This window comes from Plectropomus leopardus, chromosome 20 (genome assembly GCF_026936395.1).
Source record: "Plectropomus leopardus strain MGB_pleo_1.0 chromosome 20, ASM2693639v1, whole genome shotgun sequence".
NCBI classification, from domain to species: Eukaryota; Metazoa; Chordata; class Actinopteri; order Perciformes; family Serranidae; genus Plectropomus; species Plectropomus leopardus.
This window is the reverse complement of record NC_142195.1, coordinates 3,490,321-3,515,867: the sequence shown is the minus strand read 5'-3', so window position 1 is coordinate 3,515,867 and position 25,547 is coordinate 3,490,321. Positions and strand designations below refer to the sequence as shown.

The following is a 25,547-nucleotide window of genomic DNA, read 5'->3' as shown; positions in this document are numbered from 1 at the left end:
AAGTCCGGTATTTGAGTAAACGTACTTCATTTCAGCTCAGCTCTGGTCGGCAGAGGGACGCACTGTGACTGAAATCACAGTAATTGGGATCAATAGACTGAGTACAGTAGTATCCCTTTATTCCTAACATTCAATAATCCAGTCATTACAATTCCTCTAAAACACCATCTAAATTTGAAGAAATGATATTCGTGCATTTTTAATGTTCAGCAGATATCAAACCTAATTTTCCTTGTGTTGGACAACAATTTGTGGCCTGTGAAAGCGAGATGTTTTTCTCTTAAGAGCGCTCTGGACCACTCGTAAAATTTTTGCTTCCCTCAGAGAAAAGCAAATATAAGAAAACATTGGTGAATCAGCAAGTACTAACAAAATAAAAACAAATCCTGGATAAGAGCAAAAATAAGAGAAAATTTCTTTGTATATAGTTTCTTGCATGAGGCCCATTGTGACACACTGCACAGAGGATTGTGGGTCAGAATAACCAGAAAAGCATGCTGTCTTGCATGCTACAAAATGATGCTGTTTGCTGTGGGACATCCTCGTATTTTTGGCATACTGCAGTTGAGATGTTATGTACCGGGACATACTTAATCTTTTTCTAGTAAGGATGTTAGCAGTGGTTTCAAACAGGTTTCAAATTTGTAAAAAAATCGACTTTGAAAATTTGACGATGGAAATGTTTTTAACTTGTTTATTAAGTCTCAGGGATATGAGAGAAACAGTGAATGTAAACAAGTCTTTGCATTAACCCTTTAAAACATGAGAACATTTTTGAAGAAATATTCTTGATGTCTTTCAAAAAGGTGGGAAGCAGGCAATGAGCAACAGAGAAGGAAATGACCCCAATGTTAGTAAGAAATTAGTAAAACAGTACAAAGCACAAGAAAAATACCTGACAATCAATAAAGAAAAAACAACAATGAAAAACAAACAAAAGAATGAAAAAGAAAAAGAAAGGAAAAAAACAAACGAACAAGGCAAACAAGAATTGGAAAAAGTGCCTGGAAATGTATGATAATTGTGTAACTACTAAATATAAAATTATGATAATTATAAATATATCTTTTCTCTGAACTTTTTTTTTTCTTTTTCATTTAAACATTTTTAACTAGCTTAAAAAAAAATCTAAATCTAAATTTCTTGCAATTTGTGAAACATGTCTTACCACGCTGCTCATTGCCTTCTTTCCCATGATTCTGGAAGAAACTTCATAAATTAGCTCGGGGTTCTAATGTTTGAATACTTGTGAAAAGTGTCTGAAAGTAGCACAAGAACATTGATGCAGCTCCAGGTTTCAAAGGGTTAAAACTCTGCAGTGTAACTACTCTGCAAGTCCTGATGTATGATGATGTCTTTGAAAATGTAAGAGCCCACTGAATTCACAAATACAATGAAACAAGAAATAAATGAATACATAAATAAAATAAATAGTTTTGTTCATGATTCATGTCCATGGCTACAGATACTGTAGTTTGTTCTGACCCAGTCCCACATACACCATCCTGCTGTCAGACGTAAATACTGTACTAGAGCACCAAATGTGTATTAATCCACTGCTGAAAATAGTCCTCAACAAATGCACCATTTCTGTTAACATTTGCTAAAAACTACAGAGCCCAGCTGCTGAGAGCTGAGAGGTACAGACAGGGTAGAGAAATCAGAACGTATATAGACACCTGCCAGCCAATCAGAAACCAGTATTTCTGTTGTCGTGCGACAGTTTTCACTAAGAGTGTTAATTAAAGTGAATTGTCATTATATACAAAACACGCACAGCTCAGAACCAGGCAGCTATTTACACATGTACAGACTGTATCACGCACATACGCACATCTGTTGTCAGTGTCATATTAACACACACACAGAGTGATGGTGTGTGTATCCCTCCATCAGCTGTGGTGCAAGTCATCCGGCCAACGAGCAGTTTAAATATTCAGCCAGTGTTACTGTGACAACGGCCACAGAGGAATTCATTAACATTTAGCTGCACCTGTTCCCTCTGCTGCTCCTCATCCTGCTAATTGATTACAGCAGAACTGATTACTGAGAGGGAGGAGGCAGAGGAGAGGCAGAGGGATGCGGGGAGAGAAAAAGAAAGGGACAAATTGAATAAATGCGTGTGTCGGCCAAATTCCTCCATACACTCTCCGTCTCTCTCTCTTGCTCTCTCTCTACTCGGGCGTCACAACGCGCTTCATTAACTAATTAGCCACTTTGACAGGACACAGTTGGATGTGAGGTCTCCATGGAAACGATATAGAAGTTAGATTCATGTTGGAACAACTCCCACAGAGACACAAAGAGGCAAACCATCCATGAAGGAGGACACCGCCACCGCTGCCACCACACACAGTCTCTACTGGCAGGAGATACTCCTCCTCAACTATAACTACAACAAGTACTACAACCTTCCTTGGATTTTTTTATGTCTGTTGGTGATAATTAAAATCACTGTCAATAAAAATATTACCATAGCAACAGAGTATCAGCCTGGCCCTAAGGCCAATATTTGTCATTTGGCTGATTATCTGTACCAGCGTTTTATTTAAATGATCCTGGATACAATTAATTAATGACAAAGTGTGTGTATAACACTCAACCAACACCAGGGAAGGCAGGGAACTTGCTGTATATGATGTTTAAAGTTTCAGTTTCGATTAAACATTTACTAAAGGTATTAAAACAAAGTTTTGTGCTAAAAATGTGTTATATTCAAAATTCTGAATTTTGACAGAACCAGGATATGCGGTCAGGTTTAGCAACAAAAGCACATGGCAAACACTGGGACGTCAACAAAAGCACATGGTTAGGTTTGGAAAAAGCATCATAGTTTGGTTCTAGGTCCATACAAGAGGTGAATAGCGGGCTCCCACATTAATGTCCAGGGTTTGTTGAATCCATTCAACGCCCTAAAGGGACCTTCATGCTTCATATATTACATCATCACTGACAGCGTTTCAACCTGATGTTGACCAATGGCGTATCATGCAGATGCCACAGGTTCTGGAAGCATCATAAAATGACGACCCCCAGCGGTGTATCATGCAGCTGTGGCAGGTGCTGCATATAATAACACCGTGACCTGTTCTGTCTCACCGCATTCTCAGCGGACCCAGTCCAGTGGCATTTCATGTGGATGCACAAGGTGTTATTTGGCATCTCAGAAGCTAAAAAAAAATAAATAAATAAATAAACAATAAACAAACACTCTCAGCTGACACCAGAATCTTATTCCGAAAGCACTGACAAAACAGCGGTATTTGATGACTTTGGAATGGTAATCCTGAGCCTGTAATTCAAGCATAACCCTATTTTGTAATGCTGAGATGATGATGCTTGTGATTGATGGACTGATGGGGGTAAATGAGGAAGCAGTGCTGAGCGGCCTGAAAGGAGGCAGGTTGGTGTGGTGGATGAGTCACAAAAAAGACTTTTCACCAATACTTTCCTTTAGAGACAGGTGTTCAGAACAGTGTGAACTTTGAGTGAAATTTGAGGCTTTTTAAGGTACGTCCTCACCATTTTTCTTTTCCTAAACCACAGTGACTTTATTTGTCTGAACTCAAGCTCTGTAACTTTACATTAATACGTAAATTTAGGTTAAGGACATGTCCTTATTGGTAGGGGCTAATTCATAGGATATCATACAAACCGTTCTATGATGGTACATTGACTGCTGCTGCTGATACTGTTACTGCTATTACTATCCCTATTACTGCTATTACTACTTCTGCTGATGCTACTGATGTTACTGCTAATATACTCCTATTGCCATGCTACTGCTTATACTATTACTGCTAAAATATCACTTTTGCTGTTCAAGCACAAAGGCTGCCTGCAGCTACTATAGCTGCTATTACCATTTTAACTTCTGTCAAAAACTAGTGCTGCTGCTGATGATTTTTTTTACTCCATAACTAATCAAACCTCTCTTTTGCCTGAAAAGAAATAGTGTACTGGATTTATTCAGTTCAAAGGGTAACGCGTTCTCTTCCATGCTTCAGATTTTTAAATCTGTCAGTGCAGAAATCAATGTGTTTGCACTACTAGAGTTTGTCTCGAAAGTGAACCATCTCGCCGGCTGACATTGGTTGTTGAGTTTCATCTTCTTCACGGCGCTCGCTGAACTAAATGGGCTCCATGGATCAATTAGGCTGGTTTCAGATGTACTTTCTTTCCTCGCGTAAATTAGAGGTGAAGTGGCTTCAGGCTGTACTGTAACACTGAGTCATTTCTCCGCTTCTTTTCTGTCTGACTGAAGCAGAAAATAGAGTCAAATTCCCTCCTGCAGCTGCTTTGTATTCAGATGTAGTTGACACTGTAAAGCAGCGGGGCAAGTGAAGCCGTGGCCTCGTTCATTGCCTTCAAACAGGCCGAGGGCGGCCGTCTGTTTAAATTTACCCTCAGAGGACACGAGCAAAATGCAGGGAGGTCTGCAGCAAGCTGATGAAGATAAGACTGATAATAATGAGCACTGATAAAAACCGAAACGGCAGTGATAATCACAAGAAGCAGAGACGTTTAGGGAAACTTAATGAAGATAATGAACAAAGACAGTAGTGCTTTTTTAAATTAATATGAATAACTGGATATCTCATACAAATAACATTGCCATGGAAACACACTATACAAAAAAGTGGCCGACTTATATGTTTTGGAAAGGAACAGGCATATAATTGATACAAAAAAGCGAAATATTAATGACTCAGAATCTTAACCCTTTGAAACCTGGATTGACATCAGTTTTCTTGTACTGCGTTCAGATGCCTTTCACAAGCATTTAGACCTTTGAATCATGAGAAAACTGGTTAAAATCTTTTTAAAAACATAGGAATGAAGGCACTTACTTTGGTACCAATTTTGGAGGGTCATTTTACTCTTTTTTTTCTTTGTTAATATCCAGTAATTTTCTTGTAACTTTAACTAATTTTGGGGTCATTTCTTTGCCTTATTTACATTTTTTTTTAAAAAGAAATCAATTTTCTCAGGTGTCAAAGGGTTACACTGCATTCATTCTTAAGTGTCAAAGTTCTGTTACACTGCATTATTCCAACATACCCTCATAGAACGGTGTGATATCCTACAAACTGGCTCTCTACAACAGCGTTACGTCCTTTAAGTTAGGTTTAGGAAAAGAAAAATGGCTGAGTGTCTTTAGATTTAGGCAAGTAAAGTTACTGTGGTTAGGTTTAGGAAAACAAACACGGGATCGTCCAAATTTTTGTGACCCATCCGCCACCCCAACCTGCCTCCTTACAAGGCTGTTTGGGACCGCTTCTTTCTTTACTCCTGTTCATTGGTTACATGATCGCAACCTTTCAAAACACGCAATATGTACAAATTAGGGTGCATTACTTTTCATCGAAAAAAATCAAGAAAGTTTGTGAGAACAGCCATGTTATTCAGATGTGGAAGTAAATCAGATGTAACAGAAGCGAAAATTCAAAGTTGAACAAAGACGAAGAAATTGAAAGTAAAACTTTCTGAGGTTATTGCCTTAAAGTTTTGAGCTCTCTTGCCTTTTGTCATTTTTACAGTGCATCTGCTTCCTACAGTAAGAGCAATACAGACTTTTAGGAGCCAGCTGTGCGAGACCCAACAAGTTCTACAGGCCGTAACTGTAAAGGACACTGCTGGGGTATGAACTACTCTCTGGAGACAAATGGTGCTTTGCGATTTAGACCTTAGATTCAAGCAAAAATAGAATATGTTTTTTGCATGGTTCTCAATCAAACATTATTGGTGCTGCTTTGACCCACAGTGTAATACAGGTGCATTAATTTTTGGATTAAGTCGTATGTAAAGAGTGCATGAGACAAAACTAACGTGTTTGAACTATTCCAAGAGCACTAGATCTTGACTTTAAACGTTGGCCTTCCTTCAAAGTCTCCAGCTTGTTCTCCTGCTCTGTGTACAGGAGCACGGGTGCAGGACAGATGCCAGCGCTGGTGCAACTTATTCACAACTGCAGTCAGTATTATTGTATTTCCAGCTGACTGTCTGTACTGCTGAGCAGTTTGTCCGATCGATAGATGAAAAAAAACGCTTTGAAGAAAAACAAAACTTTAAACTGAATTGGGAATTAATTCAGTGGGTTTCTCTCCTGCTTCTGTATGCCGAGCTGCAGTGTGAGAGCTGCATACAGAGCACCTCATCCACCCCGTGACCTCCACACACACACACACACACACACACACACACACACACACACACACACACAAACAGGGCCAGGTGAGTAAACACTCCCTGAATTCAATCTGTGATTGTTTGTTCATGTCCTTTGGGTGAGAGCTGCAATCACATCGACTCAGTGCGGGCATCTGTGTGTGTGTGTGTGTGTGTGTGTGTGTGTGTGTGTGTGTGTGTGCGTGTGTTAATGTCCTCTGGGTAAAGGGAGCAATCACATGGAGGGCAGACTGTCTCTATTTGCTCTGCAATACAACATGCAACACCATGCTGCAGCATGCTGCGTGCCTGTGTGTGTATGTGTGTGTGTGCAGCTGGTAGGCTTTAGGTCAGTATGAATGGAGGTGTGTTTGAGCAGTTGGTTCTATGAGTATACAGAATATTTTTGAAAATGTTCAGAGTTTTTCAGAGACGGTTGCTGAGTTTGCAAAGTCACGTTAATGTCACATGACGACATGAGGTTTCATACATATAGCTTTAGCTTGAGCCTTGTATGTGAGTTGTAGTATCTAAGCAAATGTGATGCATGTGCTAGATAAAGTAGCATCGGCACAGTCAATACCTGAAGCTCGCATACATGGAGCCTGGGTCTGTTGAAGGTGGCATTGCTGTTTGAGCTGTGATAGCCAGGCTAGCTAGCTTAGCTAACTAAGCTTAGCCTTGTATCTGTGATAGCCATGTGTTAGCTTAGCTTAGCTTTGTATCTGTGATAGCCAAGTAGTAGCATAGCCTTGCATCTGTGATTGCCATGTGGTACTGTCACTAACTGAAGCTTGCTCAAACTCAAACTGTAAAGCAAGTATGTGTAAGTATATGATGTGCTAGGGAAGGTAGCATCAGCATAGTCACTACTGGGAGCTTGCATGAACGGAGCCTGGGTCTTTTGAAGGTGGCGTTGCTGTTTGAGCTGTGATAGCCATGTGATAACGAGCCTAGCTAGCTTGGCTAGCCCAGCTTAGCCTTGCGTTTGTGATAGCCATGTGTTAGCTGAGCTTAGCCTTGTATCTGTGATAGCTTTGTAGTAGTTTAGCTTAGCCTTGTATCTGTGATAGCCACATGGTACTGTCACTACCTGCAGCTCGCATAAATGGAGCCTGGGTCTGTTGAAGGTAGCAGTTTGTTTTGGGCTGTGATAGACATGTGGTGGCAGCTAGCTTAGCTAGCTTAGCTTAGCCTTGTACCTGTGATCGCCATGTGTAAGCTTAAGCTTAGCCTTGTATCTGTGATAGCCATGTAGCAGCTTAGTTAAGCTTGTATCTGGTAGTATCAGCATTGTCACTACCTGGAGCTTGCATAAACAGAGCCTGGGTCTGCAAAATGTGGCAATGTTGTTTAGGTTGTGATAAGTCATGTGAGGGGTAAAGTGAGATGTATATAGCAGTTGCTAGGGAATGTAGCATTGGCACTGTCACTACCTGGAGCTTGCATAAACGGAGCCTGGGTCTGTTGAAGGTGGCAGGACTGTTTGGGCTACGTAGGAGCAGTGAGAGCTGGCACTAGAGGAGTGGCTCTGGGATGCCAGAGTTCACTGCCTAGCCTCCTGGAGGTGTTGTGGGACCAATTAGGTGAAACACTGATGAAAGGAGGTTCCCACCTGATGACCCCAAAATCGCATCGTCTTCACTGCTCTCTGGCCTTTATATTGAAGCCATAATAGCTGATTAGTGACCCTAGGTTCTTCAGTGGGTGCTTATCCTTTCCTGGAGCACAAGTTTCTTGTGTTTAGTTGAACTCCCCATCCGTGTGATGGGGAGGAGGAGGGGGTGGCAGAGCTTTCAGCCTGATCCGACGGGGGTGGTTTTTAGTCCGTTCAGACCTTCCACCCTGGCTCTGCCTCCTCTTTCTTTCTTTTCTATAACTGCTCTCTGGCCTTTATATGTAAGTCATAATTGCTGATTAGTGACCCTAGGTTCTTCATTGAGTGCTTATCCTTTTCTGGAGCATAAGTTTCTTGTGTTTTAGTTTAATTATATAATTTAGGCCCCGGCTATACATATACAGATGTTTTACTGTATATTGTGACACTATAGCAGATTTTTGAAACACCATTTGAGGTGCAGTTTGGTCTTGTGGGATTTTTATGTTGTTGTTTGTTTTTGTCTTTGAAAATGCAAATTCTGTTTTTTTTCCGTTGTGTTTAAGAAAAAAGATTAACAAATAAATTCTCACTTTACTTTTTCTATAAGTACCAACAGTAAAGAAAAACAGCCTGTTAGTCTCAGTTGGTCTGTTTCTTTTTTTATTAATTATTTATTTATTTAAAATAATAAATATTATTATTTTTGTTATTATTATTATTATTTTAGCTTTGGTCTGCCTTGTCTTCACACTGAATTATTCTAAACTGTAAATAATAAGTTAAAGTTAAAGATGATAAAGATTTTATTATTAGTAAACCTGTTTTTTTATTTTAATCTTACTATTACTATTACTACTATTACTCTATTAAAATCTTGCAAACGTGTCTATTTAAAGTTTGTAGAGCCAAGAGGACTTCTTAAAATGCCTGATTTTGTCCAAAACCAGAAGACGTTTACTTAAAAATTATACAGATAAAGGAAAGAAGCAAATCTTCATATCTAAGAGATTTGAACCAATAATTTTTTAAAATATTTTTAATCATGAATTGATTTCATGTTGACAAATCTATTAATAAACTAACCATTTCAGCCATATACAGAACGTTCTTCTGTCTTAAATGTTTTTCTTTCCGATCTATCAGGGAAATCCCTCCATACATACTGATGTGCACAGATGTTTCCATGGTGACCAAATGATCCTGCATAAATATATAGATCACTCAAGGGTGTAATTTCCACTGGGAATCTGGGGACATGCCTGCCTCTCTGAATCTGTAAATGCCATTTCTAATAGGTGCATAAATAATAAAACAATCCTCATGAATTTCAATTTTTTTCTGTTGGACGACCATTTTTTATGCACATTTTAAAGCAGGATAATTGTTTTATCATGGGGTGTTATTTGCAATTTATATACATGCAGCAAATAGCTCTTTATTCGTTTGGTTTAAAACCTCAGAGACAATGAGCATCATGGGAGACATAGTTTTTGAATGCCGACAAAACAATCATTCTATACTGATGGAAAACCTCAGGGACATTCCAAAATCTTGAGTAAACTAGAATGACCACCATGCGGTTGTATGTCTCTGTGCACCAGTCAAGTTACACTTACAGTATACATCCACGTTTGTGAAAACACGGACGCTTCACACACATCTTCCGCCTGACAGCACAGAACAACAAGCAGAGTTTCAAGGTGGACACCGGAAAGTAGTGTAACCATTTCCTTATCTGACTAAATGCCTCCCCTTCTGTTCTGACAAATATGATGTTACAATGACCTTTGACCACCAGATTCTAATCAGTTCATTCTTGAGTCCAGGTGGACGTTTGACCACAGTGATCTTGACATTTGACCAAAATCTAGTCACTTCATCCAAATTTGAAAAAAAAAAAGACCTTTAAGTGTTCACAAGAATCAAACACACAAAAATACAGTGACCTTGACCTTTTACCATCTAGACCTAATAAGCTCATCCTTGAGTCCAAATAGACATTTGCCAGATTTGAAGAAATTCCCTCAAGGTGTTCATAACATAAAACCTTTACAAGAATGAGACAGATGTATGGCCTCCAAAATTTAAACAGTTTATCTTTGAGACAAAGTGAATTTTTGTGCCAAATTTGAAGAAATTCACCCAAGTCATTCTTGAGATATCATGTTCACGCGAATGGGACATACGGGCAGATGGATAGACAACCCGAAAGATAAACATAATTCTTCCGGCATTAAGCAGCATAAAAAAAAGAAGTGCTCTGGGATCAAACCTGTGCCTTCCTGGTCACAGGCTCCTCCCTGACGATCTGCTTCCTGCTCTGTCTCATTAGGAGCTGTGCTGCTGATGAGGTGGGCGGAGCTCCAGGTGAAGTTGGAGTGATGTTTGATTGAGGGGAGAGGACGGTTTGAGGGGGAAACAGAGATGATGAATGACAACAAAGTGATGATTATGTTCCTGTTTTTGTTTCTGAGGGTGTAATCATCCCGTTACCACAACAACTCCAGGCAAAGACTTGGAGCAGGGGATTCTGGGCTGATTAACGGTAATTATCTGCTGTTCAGTGACATCATCACAGGTGCATGACAGAGAGAGACGGAGGCAGAGAAAGAACAGCTGGTATTTTGAGCTGGAACAATAACGTGATGAACAGATGAACGGGTGATTTCACAGAATGTACAGATCTGAGGTGACTACCTGACTCACTGGATGCATGAAAGAATGCAGTGTATTTACACACACACACACACACACACACACACACACACACACACACACACACACACACACACGCACACACACACACACACATACAGTAAAAAGCTTGTGTGTGTGTGTGTCAAAGTTCAAACTAGCTAAGACTTTGAAAATGGAAACTTTCCTCTCATCTCGTCTCTGACACAGTAAAGGTCACGTTCAGCAGCTTGTATCAGACACTTCTCCCAAAATAGGAGCCAAGCTGCAGCCAGTTAAAAAATGTGTTAGATCACAGAAGTCAAAATAGAATTCGATTAAATTAGAGTAATAGAACACCAGAAGACGTTCTGTCCTGTCATTACACTCCACCGGAATGACCAGGAATGACTTTTGGGACTGGAGACAGATCCTTTTACTAACTGAATCCATTTTAAATAGTAAAAAATGTCTTTAGTGTCTCAGTATAAAGTACAATTTTGATATATTTCATGGCTGAAGGATGAACTGTTGTTGCCAAATTAGAGACTTGCTGTAAGAAATAGTGTACTGCTAAACTGTGTACTTTGATTTCAAATATTTTCACTTTAGCATATTCATGATATTCTCTCACATATATTTAACATATATTTACAAAGTAAGTTGTACAAAGTATGTTTTCACAGCTATATATTTTAACTCTCATGTAATTTTAACATTCTCACATATTTTTGAGACTTGACTCTTGGTTACATTTGTTTTTACCATCTCATTTTTTTTTTTGGTATACTTGACCTTTCAAAACTGTATGCTAACTTTGTTAACTTTTTTTGCACATATCACTGGAGCAACTCTCGTTTTGTAGCATGGGCCACAAAATCGTAGCAGAAGTCTAAAAGTATCAAGTAAGTCCAATGTAGTTTGAGACAATTTAAATTCTGTGTCTGGGGGGAGTTTCGAAAGTCACTTTCTATGGCCTTTCAGATGAATATGGTACTGAAAAAATGCAGACATTTTCTGTTTCAGTATCTGCTGCATTGTTGTAAACAAATCTTTCGCTTGCATCTAGTTGTCATCTCACCATAGCATGACAGTCCACAATTCCCAAACACAAGAGTGATGTATCATCAATTCAGCTCACACACAGACAAGCACAAAAACTTTCATCCTCAGCAAACAAGCAGCTCTGTCTCACACACAAAACGAAAAGCTGCATCACGAGTGCTACTGTGGTCATTTTATGTTTTATGTATTGCAGAAACTGTTTAACAACAAATGTTGCACTGGTCAGCCCCACTCATGCTGTAGTATGCATGATAGGCAGTGTAACTTTGTAATCATACACCATAGAAGAACACCACACACCTGCACATGAAGGTGCTGGAGGAGGGTGAATAAATTAAGTAGACTCAGCAGCACAAACACAGCTCAGTAGTCCACCATAAATATTATTGTTGCCCTTCTACTTGCGAATGGCTATTTTTCTGAAACGTAAGGCGCATGCACAAAGTGCAGCTGTGACATCACCATTCTCACGGCATCTGCGCATTTCCAGTTTGACTGAGAGGGATGGCATTTTCAAAAAATTACACTCTGGAACGCAGTTTCAAAAGTTTGCATTTTCAGGCCCCCAAAACCATTGTTGTCATGTGAACAAAAAGCCATTTGTGCTCTCCAGTACTAGAGGTTGAAAAACATTTTATCTGTTTAGGTCGGCAAAATGTATCACTTCAATTGAAGCAGTTAAACAGCTGGGGGCTGATATCATTAATGTCCAAACCTTGACTTAGGCACCCTCTAAGTTACTCCATACCGTGACTAGAATCTTGGGGAAACATATGGAGAGCTGTGGTAACAGGACTACCAGTTGCTGTGAAACCCATGACAGAGACACAGCTAACGGCTGCTACATGTTTCCCCTTCATCTAATGTGTGATAACCAAAGCACTGACCGTGCAGAAGCTGCCAATGAACATTAATGAAAACTGAGACTTGTTCACAGGATGTAGACTGTGGGTAGGAATCCTGCCGTTGGCTGCCTTATGGCAGATAATAACACATTTTCTGCATGATGCAGTTTTTAACATCCCCTTCACTACATGAAACAAGACTAGCACAGTCAGACGTACGTCAACACTTCCTTTTAGCGCTGTGCATGAAACAACCACAACAACAACTTCCAAGCTTCCAAAATAAAAACTAACATGTCTTTTAATGTTTGCGGTATTTTCTCTTGCAGGGATTTAGCCATCTTGATGCCAGCGCTCGGCTCTCCACCAAAACAAGTCCCCCCTGGACTTTGCACGTGCACCGTCGCTGCATCCAGGGTGTAGCGCAGTCCAAGAAATACAAACTAAAGCTGTTTTCTTCCCTTACTGTGGGATAATGAATGGTTCAGACAGAGTTTTCTTCAATGCTGGTTCAACTGAAGACATGCTTAACCCCCACCCTAATCTCCAACTAACAAAAAGTAACATCTAAAGCCCGGTACACACTGAGCGACTTTGGGCTGTCCCAGATGAAAGATGACCATTGTGACAGAAATGTGGCGATATCTTTGGTCATGGCTCTAAAACGGTGGTCCTTCGTCGCACAGTGAGAGAGGTTCAAGGATGGCTGTTGTCACGATCTTGCAATCAAAAACATCCTGGGATAAAATTTTGACAATAAAGGAGAAAATTTGGGATGACCATCTCACGGTGCGACTGCTGTTACGACCTACAACTACTAACCAACCAACAGAACACAGTATGAAATGACGCTCTGACCTTTTCTCCAGCCACGCCTGCATTCACCTTCTCCTCCTCCTCTTCAGAATTTTTCTGACACACATAAATGCCACTATAGTGAGGGCTCGATTTGTTTACAGTGGTGTAGATAGATGATGCACGCCGAGGATGTTTTGCTCTTGCGTATTTATGTTGATGGACCTATATGTCGTAGCCTGTGATTCAGCAGGTGATGTCATCGCACAGTCTGCATACATCAAACTTGATGTCGTACCCAAGTTCATTAGATCCACATCAGAGGCTGTAGCTGTAAACTTATAAGACTGCAAAAACCTCACAGTCTGCAGGAGGCTTAATGGAAATCATTGCTGACTTAAGCAAGCAGGTCTAACCTCGACTTTCAGAGTGGACATCAAGATGAGTCCAGAATGCTATAAAGGGACAGACAGCCTAAATCTCTAACTGTACATAATCACCGCTGTGTCTCCAGTCACACCATAGAAGTTGACAGAGCATCTCCTACCAACACTGGCCGTCACGTCTATCAATTTTACAATGGGAAAAGCCCACCCAAAGACTTTGACATGGTGTCCAAAATTATGCCCAAAAACTGTTTGAAAAGCTAGAAAAAAATATGCACATCAGCTGCCCTGCTATGGGGAAGCATTTCTCTACAATGACTGGAGTAAGGCTCATGCAGTGAACAAAGAAACTACATATTCTTTTGTTTATGAGACTCTGTATGGAAAATTCAACCTGGATTTCTGTCAGTCTCAAATATTAAGGAGGCAGTCAACACACTGGAGTCTTTGTGTTGATGTTTTGATCTTTTACTGACTGCTAATGAAACCGCAGAGAGAACCAGGTCAAAGAATGTCCTCCTGCCTCCATTTGTCTTGACTAGACCTCAACACAGTATTTCAGAATCCTTCAAAATCATCTGAACTATTGTAGTTCTTGCTGACAGGGAAAATAAGTGTACATGTTTGGGAAATCATTCCATTCTCATTCTGAACTTGTCAAATACTGACGCTTGGTCAGTGATTTTTAGCATCAGACACCAATGCCAAACCTTTTGCGGTGTGATGATCCGCTGCTGGTATTTATGTTACACTACTGGATAGCATGAGTTTGAAATGCTGTGGGTAATGACGGAATTTTAAGTGCTGGAGAGTTCATATAGGGTGGATGGGTTAAGTGTTGGAGGGGTAAAAAAACAAAACAAAAAACAGACATTCACCCAGGAGCCTGCTGTTTGCTTCCTATATTTTAAGCCAAACCACGATGATTTTTTTCTCAACTTATTTGTTTTTGTTGCCTAAAACTAACCAAGTTCTTGTTGCCTAAACGTAAACTACTGTTTTTGTTGCCTCAACCTAACCACGTTTCTGTTGCTTCACCTAACCACCCACGTTTGCTGCCTCAACCTAACTACATGTTTTTGTTGCATAAACCTAACCACCAACTTTTTGTTGCATAAACCTAACCAGATGTTTTTGTTGCTGAAACCTAACCATGTGTTTTTTTGGATAAACATAACCACATACTTTTTTTGCATCAACCGAAACACCCATTTTTGTTACATAGACTTATCAGTGTGCTTTTGTTACCTAAACCTAACCACATGGTTTTGTTGCCAAAGCCTAACCATCTTGCTGTTGCCTAAATCTAACCACCTGCTTTTAATGAAAAAAAATCTAAGCATGGACTTTTGTTGCCCACACCTAAACACATGCAAAAGGTTGCAAGAGGACATAAATGTAAACACAAGGTGATTTACCAAAGTTTTACATCTATTTTGAAAGACTTCAAGACAGACTTCAATCAACTGACAAGCAGCAAATGTATATTTCGATGAAAGGCACTGACCAAATGGTGATATTTGATGAGTTAGAATGAGAATTTGTTGAGGAAATCCATGAATATGACAGGGAAAATGTGTCTACAGTAGTATATGAGAGAGTGTAAATATGTCTGTGTGGAAAGAGGATGAATTAGGGCTTACACAGCCTCTCATAGACAGTTATTAAGTGAGAGTTTCCATAATGGGCTCTGTCAAACCCTTTTTAATATCCTCAGAAGTCAAATGAACACTTCACACTGAGCTCAGCCGGGCCATTCACCGCTGGTTCTTTTAATTAATGTTTAAATGAGTCTCCAGGTTCTCCAGAGTAACGATCTGACTCTTGCAGAGACTCACCGGGAGGTTTAATCGCCCCGACAGGAACCTTTCCAAAAGCTATTCTCAGAGCAGAAGAGGAGTTAAATGTTTGCTACGTGCTGAATGTTCCCAGCATCCTCTCTTGATCCCGACCGTGATCCTGACTCTGACTGCCACAGAGACAGCAACCCTAGCTGGACTCTTGGAGAATTCAGACTGACATACTGTAAACTCTGACTGTGTGTCTTTAACCGAGTATTTCAGCAACACACACACACACACACACACACACACACACACACACACACAGGCAGTAATGCTTCACTGACTGGAGGAAAGTTGAGGAAAAGTCAGATTTGTCTGAAAGTTGGTTTGACAGCAGAAACTTGACGGGAGCAGAAAGATTCACATTTTTTTCCTTCAGCAACAAGCTGCAGAGAAACTGACTGAGACTGGACCCACCCACACACACGAACACACACACATACACACACAACTTGACTCTTTGTGTGTAACAATTCAGCAGCTAGACAGATGCAGCAGGAGTTCAGCACAGTTGAGAGTTCACATACATTTTTTATTGATTTCTCCATTAAATAAACCATAACTAATTCTTTCATATATTTGACTTTATCAGGCAGTTTCACTCTGCTGCTATGAGTACATATCTCTACTGTCTTTAAGCTATTTACTAGCAGGGTTGGGGAGTAAAGCAATAAGTAATGGTATTAAAAAACAAAATGTGCGTAACTGTATGCATTATAGCTTCAGTTTAAATTGGTGGCATTGTGAATACAGTTACTGAATTTAAAGTGGATTACTTGAAGGGATTACTTTATTTGTTTTATCTGCTCTAACACTGGGTGGGTCTCCATTCCAGATTTTCACAGAACTTAAGTGATATTTTTTCGAAATGCCAATAAAACAATTGCAAGATGACTACGTTCCCACTGAGTGATGTTGTGTGACTTCTCCTCTGAAGCATGGTGATGGAATGTCAAAAAATTAGCAGCTTTATCTCACCAGCAACTTGCTGAGAAACATCCCAGAAATTGTGTGAAATCGGTAGATATAGAAAAAAATATTTTAGAAAAGCTAGTAGAAAATATCTAGGGGAGAAGGAAAAAATCCAGAGAAAAAATAAACTATTTATAGCTAATTATCATAATTCCATATTCAACATTATTAAATTTCTTTTTTTTTTTTACATTTTAAACATCTTTTCCAGGTCATGTTCTTTTTTTATTTTTATTTAAAGAAAGGAACCAAGGCAATTTGGATCAGGTTTCAAAGGGTTGACTAACTAACCCCAAAATTTGGAAAGAAAAAATAGTGAAAAGTACAAGAAAATTAACTGATAATTAAAAAAGAAATTGATAAATACTCATAAATATTGTATTTTTTCTTAAGCATTTTTGCCCATGTTATTTCCACTAGCTTTTATAAAATAATTGTCTAAATCCACTAATTTCTTGCAATGTGTGGAACATTTCTTACCAAGTTACTTATTGCCTTTTTTTCATGTTTTTGAAAGATGTTTTGAAAAAATGCACCAATTTGCTCAGAATTCAAAGGTTTAAATACTTGTGAATGCAACACAAGAAAAGTGATGTCGCCTCAGGTTTCAGAGGGTTAATGCACCACAGCTGTTTAATGCTTCTTTGAAATCAAATGCTTAGTGTTGGACAGAAACTTTTTTAACTTTGCTCTTTCAAGTTCCAAAATGCAAATGTTAATTTTTCTTGGTGTTTGTAATGGTGGTTTGGTAACTGTTATTTCCATGATGCTGTGTACTTTGAACCATTAGTGAGGTGGCTGTTACAGTTCTGGTCCACTGTGTTAAAACTGAATCTTGCCCGATAAATAAATTAAATTACGGCCTTGCAGTTGTATACTTGTGTTATAGTTGTCATGTTTTACTTACAGTTTACATCCACATCTGTGAAAACAAGAATGCTCAGCACAGACCTTCCCCCTCAGCACAGAGGACCCCTACAATCAGCAAAGTTTCAAGCTGACACCCAAGATTAGTGTCATATATTCAGTTTGTGACCAAATGTCTCCCCTTCTGTTCCTGAGATATAACGTTGAATAACAGCCAGAAAAGTGTTTTTGTGTGACATTATAATCTTTGACCTTTTGGATATAAAATCATCAGTTCATCACTTCATCAATATTTCTTATTAGACATTTGTCAGACAAATATTATATTATTATATTATGAGTTATGGCCAAAGAAAAACAATTGTTTTGTGAGGTCAAAGTGACCTTTTTTGACCTTTGACCACCAAGTTCTAATGAGCTCACTCAAAATGGATGTTTGTGCCAAATTTAAGAAAACCAAGAGGTCTTGAGATATTGTGCTTCCAAAATTTACACAGATGCAACGTTTGTGCCAAATTTCGGGGGGGTCCCTCAAGATAGATCTTCTTGAGATATCGCATTCACAAGAATGAGACAGACGAGGTCACAGTGATCTTGACCTTTGACCTGTGACGACCAAAATCCAATCAGTTAATAACTGAGTCCAAGTAGATGTTTGTGCCAAATTTGAAAATTGAAGAAGATTGATGAAGATTCCCTCAAGATGTTCATGAGATATCCCATTCCCAAGAATGGGACAGACAGATGGAAACCCAAAAACATAACTGCCCAGGCAGAGGCATAAACAAACAAAAAAATTAATTTATTAAGTCACACCGCAGTCACCCCTCTAATCTGATAAAGTATTGTAAAACACCTAGGATAAAAGCATCAGTTAAATACATGTGAAATTTTTCTTTGTCTGTGATGAAATGGTGTTTTCCTCCCATCCTCATCCAAAAGGAGGCCAGAGGCCAGAGGTCAGAGGTCAGGGTGCAGAGCTGGCTGGGCAGGGATTTAAACATTACAACCACCTGCTGCTTTAATATGTTTGGTATTCAGCTTTAATTTGCTTGAAATTTTTTAGAAAAAAATCTCACTGGTTCCATCAGTAAGGACACACACACCTTTTCAGGAGTAAAACCTCAAGACAGAACAATGACATAAGTTCATAGCATTAACCAATATTTTAAAAATGTTTGGTTAAGGATATTTCTCCTCTCTAAAACTGTATAATGAGACTTTAAACTGGCAGGCGGCTCTGACATCATCGATCGATCAGCCCTGACCTGGGAGCCGATCAGCAGAGAAATATCAATCACATGCAGGAAAATAAGCGGACAGAAACTAAATGAGGTCAGCCCTCCACAGACAGTCAGAACCTCCTCTTCATGGACATAAATTATGAGCCGTTAACATCTACTCTGGAAACATTCATCATTTTGTCCGCTGCTGCTTTCCAGTGGGATAAGAAAAAGGAAAAAGAATAAAAATTCAACACTTCTAAAAGTTTTTGCAGAGCCGGCTGCTGGAGTGAGGGCAAACGCTCCGGGTGGCAGAAAAACAATAATGTGTAAACTGTGAAGGCCAAAGAGCTCTTGCTGATGTCAAGATTATTGTAAGCAATTTTCATGGTTTCTTAGTAGAAGAACGCATTTAAAACTCTCTGCAAAATAAAGTACGATAGGCTGATACCATTTGATAAGAGAAAGTCTCTGTGTTCGTCTCTCAACTGAATCTCTTTGGTTTGCAGTTCACTTTTTCTCTTCCGCTCCTGTTCACATAGATATCAGCTTTTCTGTAGGCTTTATTTGCTAACCTCATTCAACTTTTCTGTAGCTGTGTAGGCAGTTTTATTTTGACATAATTTTGCATCAAAATTCCATAATGACCATTGAAAAGATTGTAATTCATGACAACTGAGGCCACATCTAGATGAGAACAGCTACTATAAATGGGAAAGTCTTTCCTTTGCATTTTAAAATAAATCTGTTCAGATGATAACATTGTGAGTCAATCCTCATGTACACAGATCAGCAAAAAAAAAAAAAAAAAAAAAAAACGCTGTAGTATGCATGCTAGACCAGTAGTTGGCAGTGTAACTTTGTAATGACACAACATAGAACACTGCGCGCATGCTCAAAGTGTGGCTGTGGATCTGCGCATTGCCAGTTTACACTGCAACAGAAGGGTTGGTGTTTTCAGAACATTACACTCTGGAGACCTTATACGTGGGAGCTCCTGTTGCATCATGAGGGAGCCAGTTCCTGCTGACAAGCACATAGCCATAGCATCATGTGACCTAGAAAAGCCAAAAAAGTATTTGCTTGCAGTTTTGTGAAATATGGCTTTTTCAAATCACCTGAAATACCACCTCGTGAGCGTAAAAACTTTTTTCCAATAAATGAGTTTTTTCAAAATTGACATGTTTGCATTAAGTGTATTTTATATTTGCAACTTCAATTTGCGCAATTCTAGGGCTAATGGAAAACCGCCTAGTGAATTATTAAATTCTCCCTTCTTTTTGGCCTCCAGAAAACTGTACCACAGCTTTGAGTTACTGCTGAATGGAGCTGCTTTACGTTGACAGTTTCTCATCGGCGAACCAGCCAGACTATTTGTCACAAAGTTGGCAGAACTTTGGCCAAAGTACTAAAAATAAGTTTACACAAGAAGATATGGACATATTTGGTGGGAACTGGGCGGTTGATAAGGCGACAGGATGTGCTACAGTTTGAGTGAACTGGCGCAGCTCAAACACATCATCATGATTAACAACTTCTTTTACCTCCAAGCTGTCTTGTTCACAACAACTTGCTCACAACTCAGGGTGCTCACAGTGGAAAACACTATAAAGATGTCTGATATATACCTATAATCACTCAGCTGTTTGTAGAAAGTATATCTGCACCCATCAGCTACAGGATCAGATCTGCAGTCTATAGCTTTGCAGACGTACGGTGCATAATTTGCCGGCTACTTCCAGTAATTATTTAAATCTTCTGACACGACAGCAGAACCAAACAGTAATTGATTTTCTGCAGTTTTGTACACATTCCAACAATTCCACACTGATTCTAAGTTAAGACAGTGTGATTATTTGCAGTACAGCGGCCAATTTTTATACTTTAAGCAAATCTCCAAACCCCATTTCCTCTGGATCATCAAAATAAATTCTGTGCTGTCAGCAGGATTATTACGGGGAGCTCTGAGTTTTTGGGGAAGGCCAGATCCCTGCTCACGCTGCTACGCTCATGTAAATGTTCCCTGAAATGACCTGAATGCAGTCAACACACAACAATGATAGAAATACTGTTAAGGTTTGTATCCATATATTCATTTGTACCTCTGTTGTATTAGTAATGGCTACTTAAAGCCCATGGAAGGAAGTGAAAAAAACAAGTCAGGTGAACGACTCTCTCTATTTCTGTTTAAGACCTTTGAGAACATGATTAAGAAACATTTCAGAAAAAGAAGCTTTAAGACAAAGGCCCCCACATGGTGCCTGCGTGGCCCCTGCATGGCCCCTGACCCAGGATTCCCCAGTGTCAGTGGGCATAATATCTGTTTTTTGGATGAACTGGTGTTTTTGGCAATAAAAATATGTTGCATGGTCCTCTACAGTATTTTCATCTCATAAATCACATGAGCAGCTTGGACAATAGACACACACACACACACTTGTTTATGGCATCCATCAGTAAAATGGGGCCAGATCACCAGAGAGCACCTGTTGACTGATGGCAGTGTCACTGTTTAAATGTGTGTCACAATGTGTCAGCCGGAGAAACCTGGGAAATCTGAATGTGAAATGGTTTCTCTAGGCGACAGTGTGGATAACCAACGCAGATTGTCTCATTGTGCAAACAGAATGTAATGAAACATAATGTCCTCAAATATGACAGTTTCTAGTGGACGAAGTCGAACATTTTCCTGTTAATATCACCCTAAATGGAGCAGTTTGTTGAGGTGGCTGTTGTTGTAGGTGCAGTAGGTGCGGTGTAAAGATGTAGACAGATGTGGACAGGAAGAGGAGGGAATAAAAGTATAATAAAAGTAAACTCACCCTGGATAGGACAACCTCTAAGGTGATGTTCTGTGGAGGAGCGCTGGGTACTGCACACACAAACACACAAACAGTGTTAATACTGCGTATCAGGATATTAGTTAAAGATACAACTGGCTGCTAACACACACAACTTCAACTTAGTGTTAACAGAAGAGAACACACAAAACATATGTTTCTTCTATTATAATATAATATAATATAATATAATATAATATAATATAATATAATATAATATAATATAATATAATATAATATAATATAATATAATATAATATCCCATACCATACTTTTATTTTTGATTTATTTAGTTAGTTAGTTAGTTAGTTAGTTATTTTGACCTTTTTTAAACATTTATTTTGAACTTTATTTAAACAGAAAAACCTCTTGAGAACAAATGTTATAGACAGACAACATGGAACAAAAATACAAAATCAAAATATAACTCCTAACTCCAAAACAAACAATATAAGACACAAAAAGAACACAAAATACAATCACCATGTTAATATATGCTGTATGCATATATAGGTCACAAGTCACACAGCAGGGAGTCAGAGAGATATGAACACGTTCAGTGACATGGTTCACAAATAACTAATCATAACTCATCAATGACAAAGACCTACTTTGGGGGCCTGTTTTAGAAAATCTCATTCAAAATCACGCTGACATTTGTAATAATTCAGATAAATGAAAATAACTTATAACTTCACTGAACAGTATGTTCAAGATAAGGATGGTCGGGGACTGTTTGGCACATTTTATGCACATTTCAGTCTTTTTTGATAAATTTGGCTGTATTTATGCATATGGCATAAATTTTGGCAAGATTGTGTATTTTTGATGGATGCCAAAACCTTCACTTTTTAAACAGCATGAATCAGAGGGATTAAAAAATCTAACATTAAACCGAATCACACGCTTGAAGATGAAAATCAGTTTCATAAATAAATCAGTTTCTGAGTTTTTGGTTGCTAGCCTGTTTTCATTTTCATGGCGCCAACAGTTTCCCTCTGCCTCCAGTTTATGTGCTAAGCTTGGCTCAACACGTGTAAAATGAAATGTTTGTTTCTCTCAGTGTCACATCACTGCCGTCAATCAATCACCCCGATGACATCAGCACAGACAGGAAGCAGACGGATCAACACTGAGATGGCGTTCAGCCTCAGATACCTGACTGTGTCACTACAGCAAAACAAGATTACCACCGGGAGCATGACAGGTGTCATCACACACACACACACAAACACACACACACACACACACACACACACACACACACACACACACACACACACACACACACACACACACACGCCACACACACACTTCAACACTTCATCTGTTTGAACTGTCAGGACATCAGACTGAGGTCAATCCTGGAAATTGATCAACAAATTGGAAGAACACAATGAAAAAAAAAGAGAGGAAAAGAATGGGGAAAAAGAGAGTTGATGATAAAGATGAAGGCAAAAAATAGCAGAAAATTAAAAACAATGGTGGAGAAGACAAACAAGAAATAAAGATAACAAAAAGATGGTGATGAGAGAGAAAAATAAAGGAAAGTGAAGAACAGGTACCAATACAGAAAAGAAGGATACACAGAAGAAAATAAAGCTGATGAAAGATGCAGCGGATGAAAACAAATAACACAAAGGAAACAAACAAGAACAAAGAGCAAGAGCATGAAAAGAAAGAAAACAAAAAATGAGACGATAATGATAGCCAGGACAAAGATGAAGAGGATGAATGGATGGATGAAGAGGATGGACAGATTGATGATGAAGAGGCAGCAGACGTGGTCCTCTGCGGTGAATCACAGACGGAGTGAGGCGTTCAAATTGAGAATCAAAGTGTTTTGGTTGGAATGAACTGTGCGTCGGTCCAACCAGACGCCTGATTAACTGTCAGCAGCTTATCTGTTGATTCAGCTGCTCATTGTGTGTGTGTGTGTGTGTGTGTGTGTGTGTGTGTGTGTGTGTGTGTCAGTTTTATTGTGGATTCAATTAGCCCACACGTCATTGTTATCATTGAGACGCAGCCGGAAGATTGACAATAAAGCCACTCTGCATCTGTGTGTGTGTGTGTGTGTGTGTGTGTGTTATTATAGATCATTTTATGGTGTGATTGCAGCTGGACAGATGCCTCCCTTCTCTCGCTCTGTCTACATATGGAAGTGAACTAATGTCAGTAGATGTGTGTGAGCAGCAGGCAGCAGCTGAGTGTTCAGGTCTGAGCTGAAGGACAGGAATCTGTTTTCACTTCCTGATCGATTGATGGATCTTGTACAGCAACACGGGGAATAAAGAATGACAACTATGTTTTTGTTGTTTTTCAATACTAATTCATATTCACAGTCATATCAAACATTACTATGATTCTGGCTGAAATCATATAAGCCATGCCATCTTGACTAAGACCCACGATACTGCCTTGTGCCCAAGTTTTAGGGTGCTTTCATACCTATGTTGTTTGGTCCGGATGTTTGACTGGACTTGACTGGACCGGACTTTTCAGTTTGATCCCAACCGAAGTGACAGGTGTGACACCTCCTCTGGACCATGGCACGGGCCAAACAGCCAAACCATGGTCCGATCAAAGGAGGTGGTCTTGGTCCAGATCAAACTGAACCACTGTTCGGTTTGTGTCCAGTGTGAAAGCAGTATTTTGAAAGGGGGAGTTTTTTGTGTGAGAATGTGTGTGTGTGTGTGTGTGTTAGGGAAAAGAGGGATAAAGTGTGTGTTGCTGTTTCTGGGTTTTTCTGACTATATTGCTTATTTGGCTCACTCTAGTTTCTCTCTCACTCTCAGACACACACACACACACACACACACACACACACACACACACACACAGATACACAGAGTGTCAGGTAATAGGCTACACCTGGTCCAGCAGTTCTCTGGTCTCAGCTGAACAGCTGCAGATGTACCAGTTCAAACCAGTTCACCTCGCAGACAGCAGACACACTCTCACTTTAAATTTCTCAACACTGTCTGTTTTGAATTCTTAATACTTTTTTTTCACTTTATCCTTCATTCAAGGAGTTTTATTTTGAAATTCTGTGGGGACAATATTTTATAGCCTGAACTCCAACAGCATACAACAACTAAACAACTAAACTAAAGACATGAATTCCACTTTAAATATTACAGCACTTAAATGAAATGTTTTCATTATGAACTGATCTCTTTAGTAGAACTCATGCTTGTACAAACATGGGTTATATTCATTATTCAGCCAGAATGTTCCCAAAGAAGCAACCAAGGACTCCAGGATAAACCCCTCTTCAGACTGAATCTCTTTCTCTGTAGATCACTCATTTATGTCTTCAAAGGTCCTCACAAATGGCAAACATTACCCAAGGCCATAGCTACAGTACCATTGAGCTCAGGTTCTCAGTTTTTTGGAGGGTAGTATGATTTTTGCTGTTATTAAATGTCATTTGTCAATTTTGGTGGAAATGGTATTTTGAAATGGAGACCTTGGCCCCAGTATTTATCCTGTGGTATAAGTGGCCTGGTAAACATGATAGAACCACCAAGACACTGTGTTTGGTGTTTTTTGGGGGGTGTATGAAGACAAACACAAACTTAGTATTTCTAAAATCCTTGTATGTGATTTCTAATACAAATAGAAGTTGGAACATTGTGAAGATCCTTCACTATCTCAGAAGAAACTGAGAAACCATCAGCTATGGGGAGAAAGTACTATAATATGATTAGCCCATCAGTCCAGACCATTCATCTCTGACGATGCAAGTTCTCCAGGAATTGCAAGCTCAATCAGAGGCACCTTGAGCACATTGGAACAATTTTCCACTTTATGTAAGTATTTCACATATATAAAAAAGGCCCTATTAGGTCATCTCTGCAGCAGAAAGGCACAAATACTTTTGAAATTGGTGCAAAATGACCAGAGAAAACAGAGAAAAAGGATGCTTTTGCTCAAGAGTTAGAGAACTTACACCTACCAGAATGCACTCTGCCTGATCAGATTAATAAACGCTCCTGATGATGGATGACATATTGTGGACTGGTCCATGTAAAACAATAGCAGCCGTCCCAGTCTTGTATTATAGTTAAACCGTAAGATAAAACATGTTTTTTATAAAACATTTTAGGCAAGAAGTATGCAACACTGTGACAGAATCTTGGTTTCTATTTGATCTGCGCTGCTTAGTTTTACTGTTTGTTATTTTGAGCAGTAAGGTACCTACTTCCTGTTCACAAATTCTCTATTACAGCTAAACAGGGCATTAACATAGGTTTCTGAGACCATATT

The 25,547-nt window shown here is 39.3% G+C and overlaps 1 protein-coding gene across 2 annotated transcripts in view; it reads right to left on the bottom strand.

Moving 5' to 3' along the window:
- The window catches only part of dcc (DCC netrin 1 receptor), a 352,843-nt gene that overhangs the window by 112,811 nt on the left and 214,485 nt on the right, over nt 1-25,547 (bottom strand). For both annotated transcript variants that reach the window (XM_088070760.1, XM_088070761.1), the window contains one exon: nt 21,261-21,310. In XM_088070760.1, the coding sequence (XP_087926886.1) occupies nt 21,261-21,310 (50 nt within the window). The remainder of the gene's footprint in view (nt 1-21,260; nt 21,311-25,547) is intronic.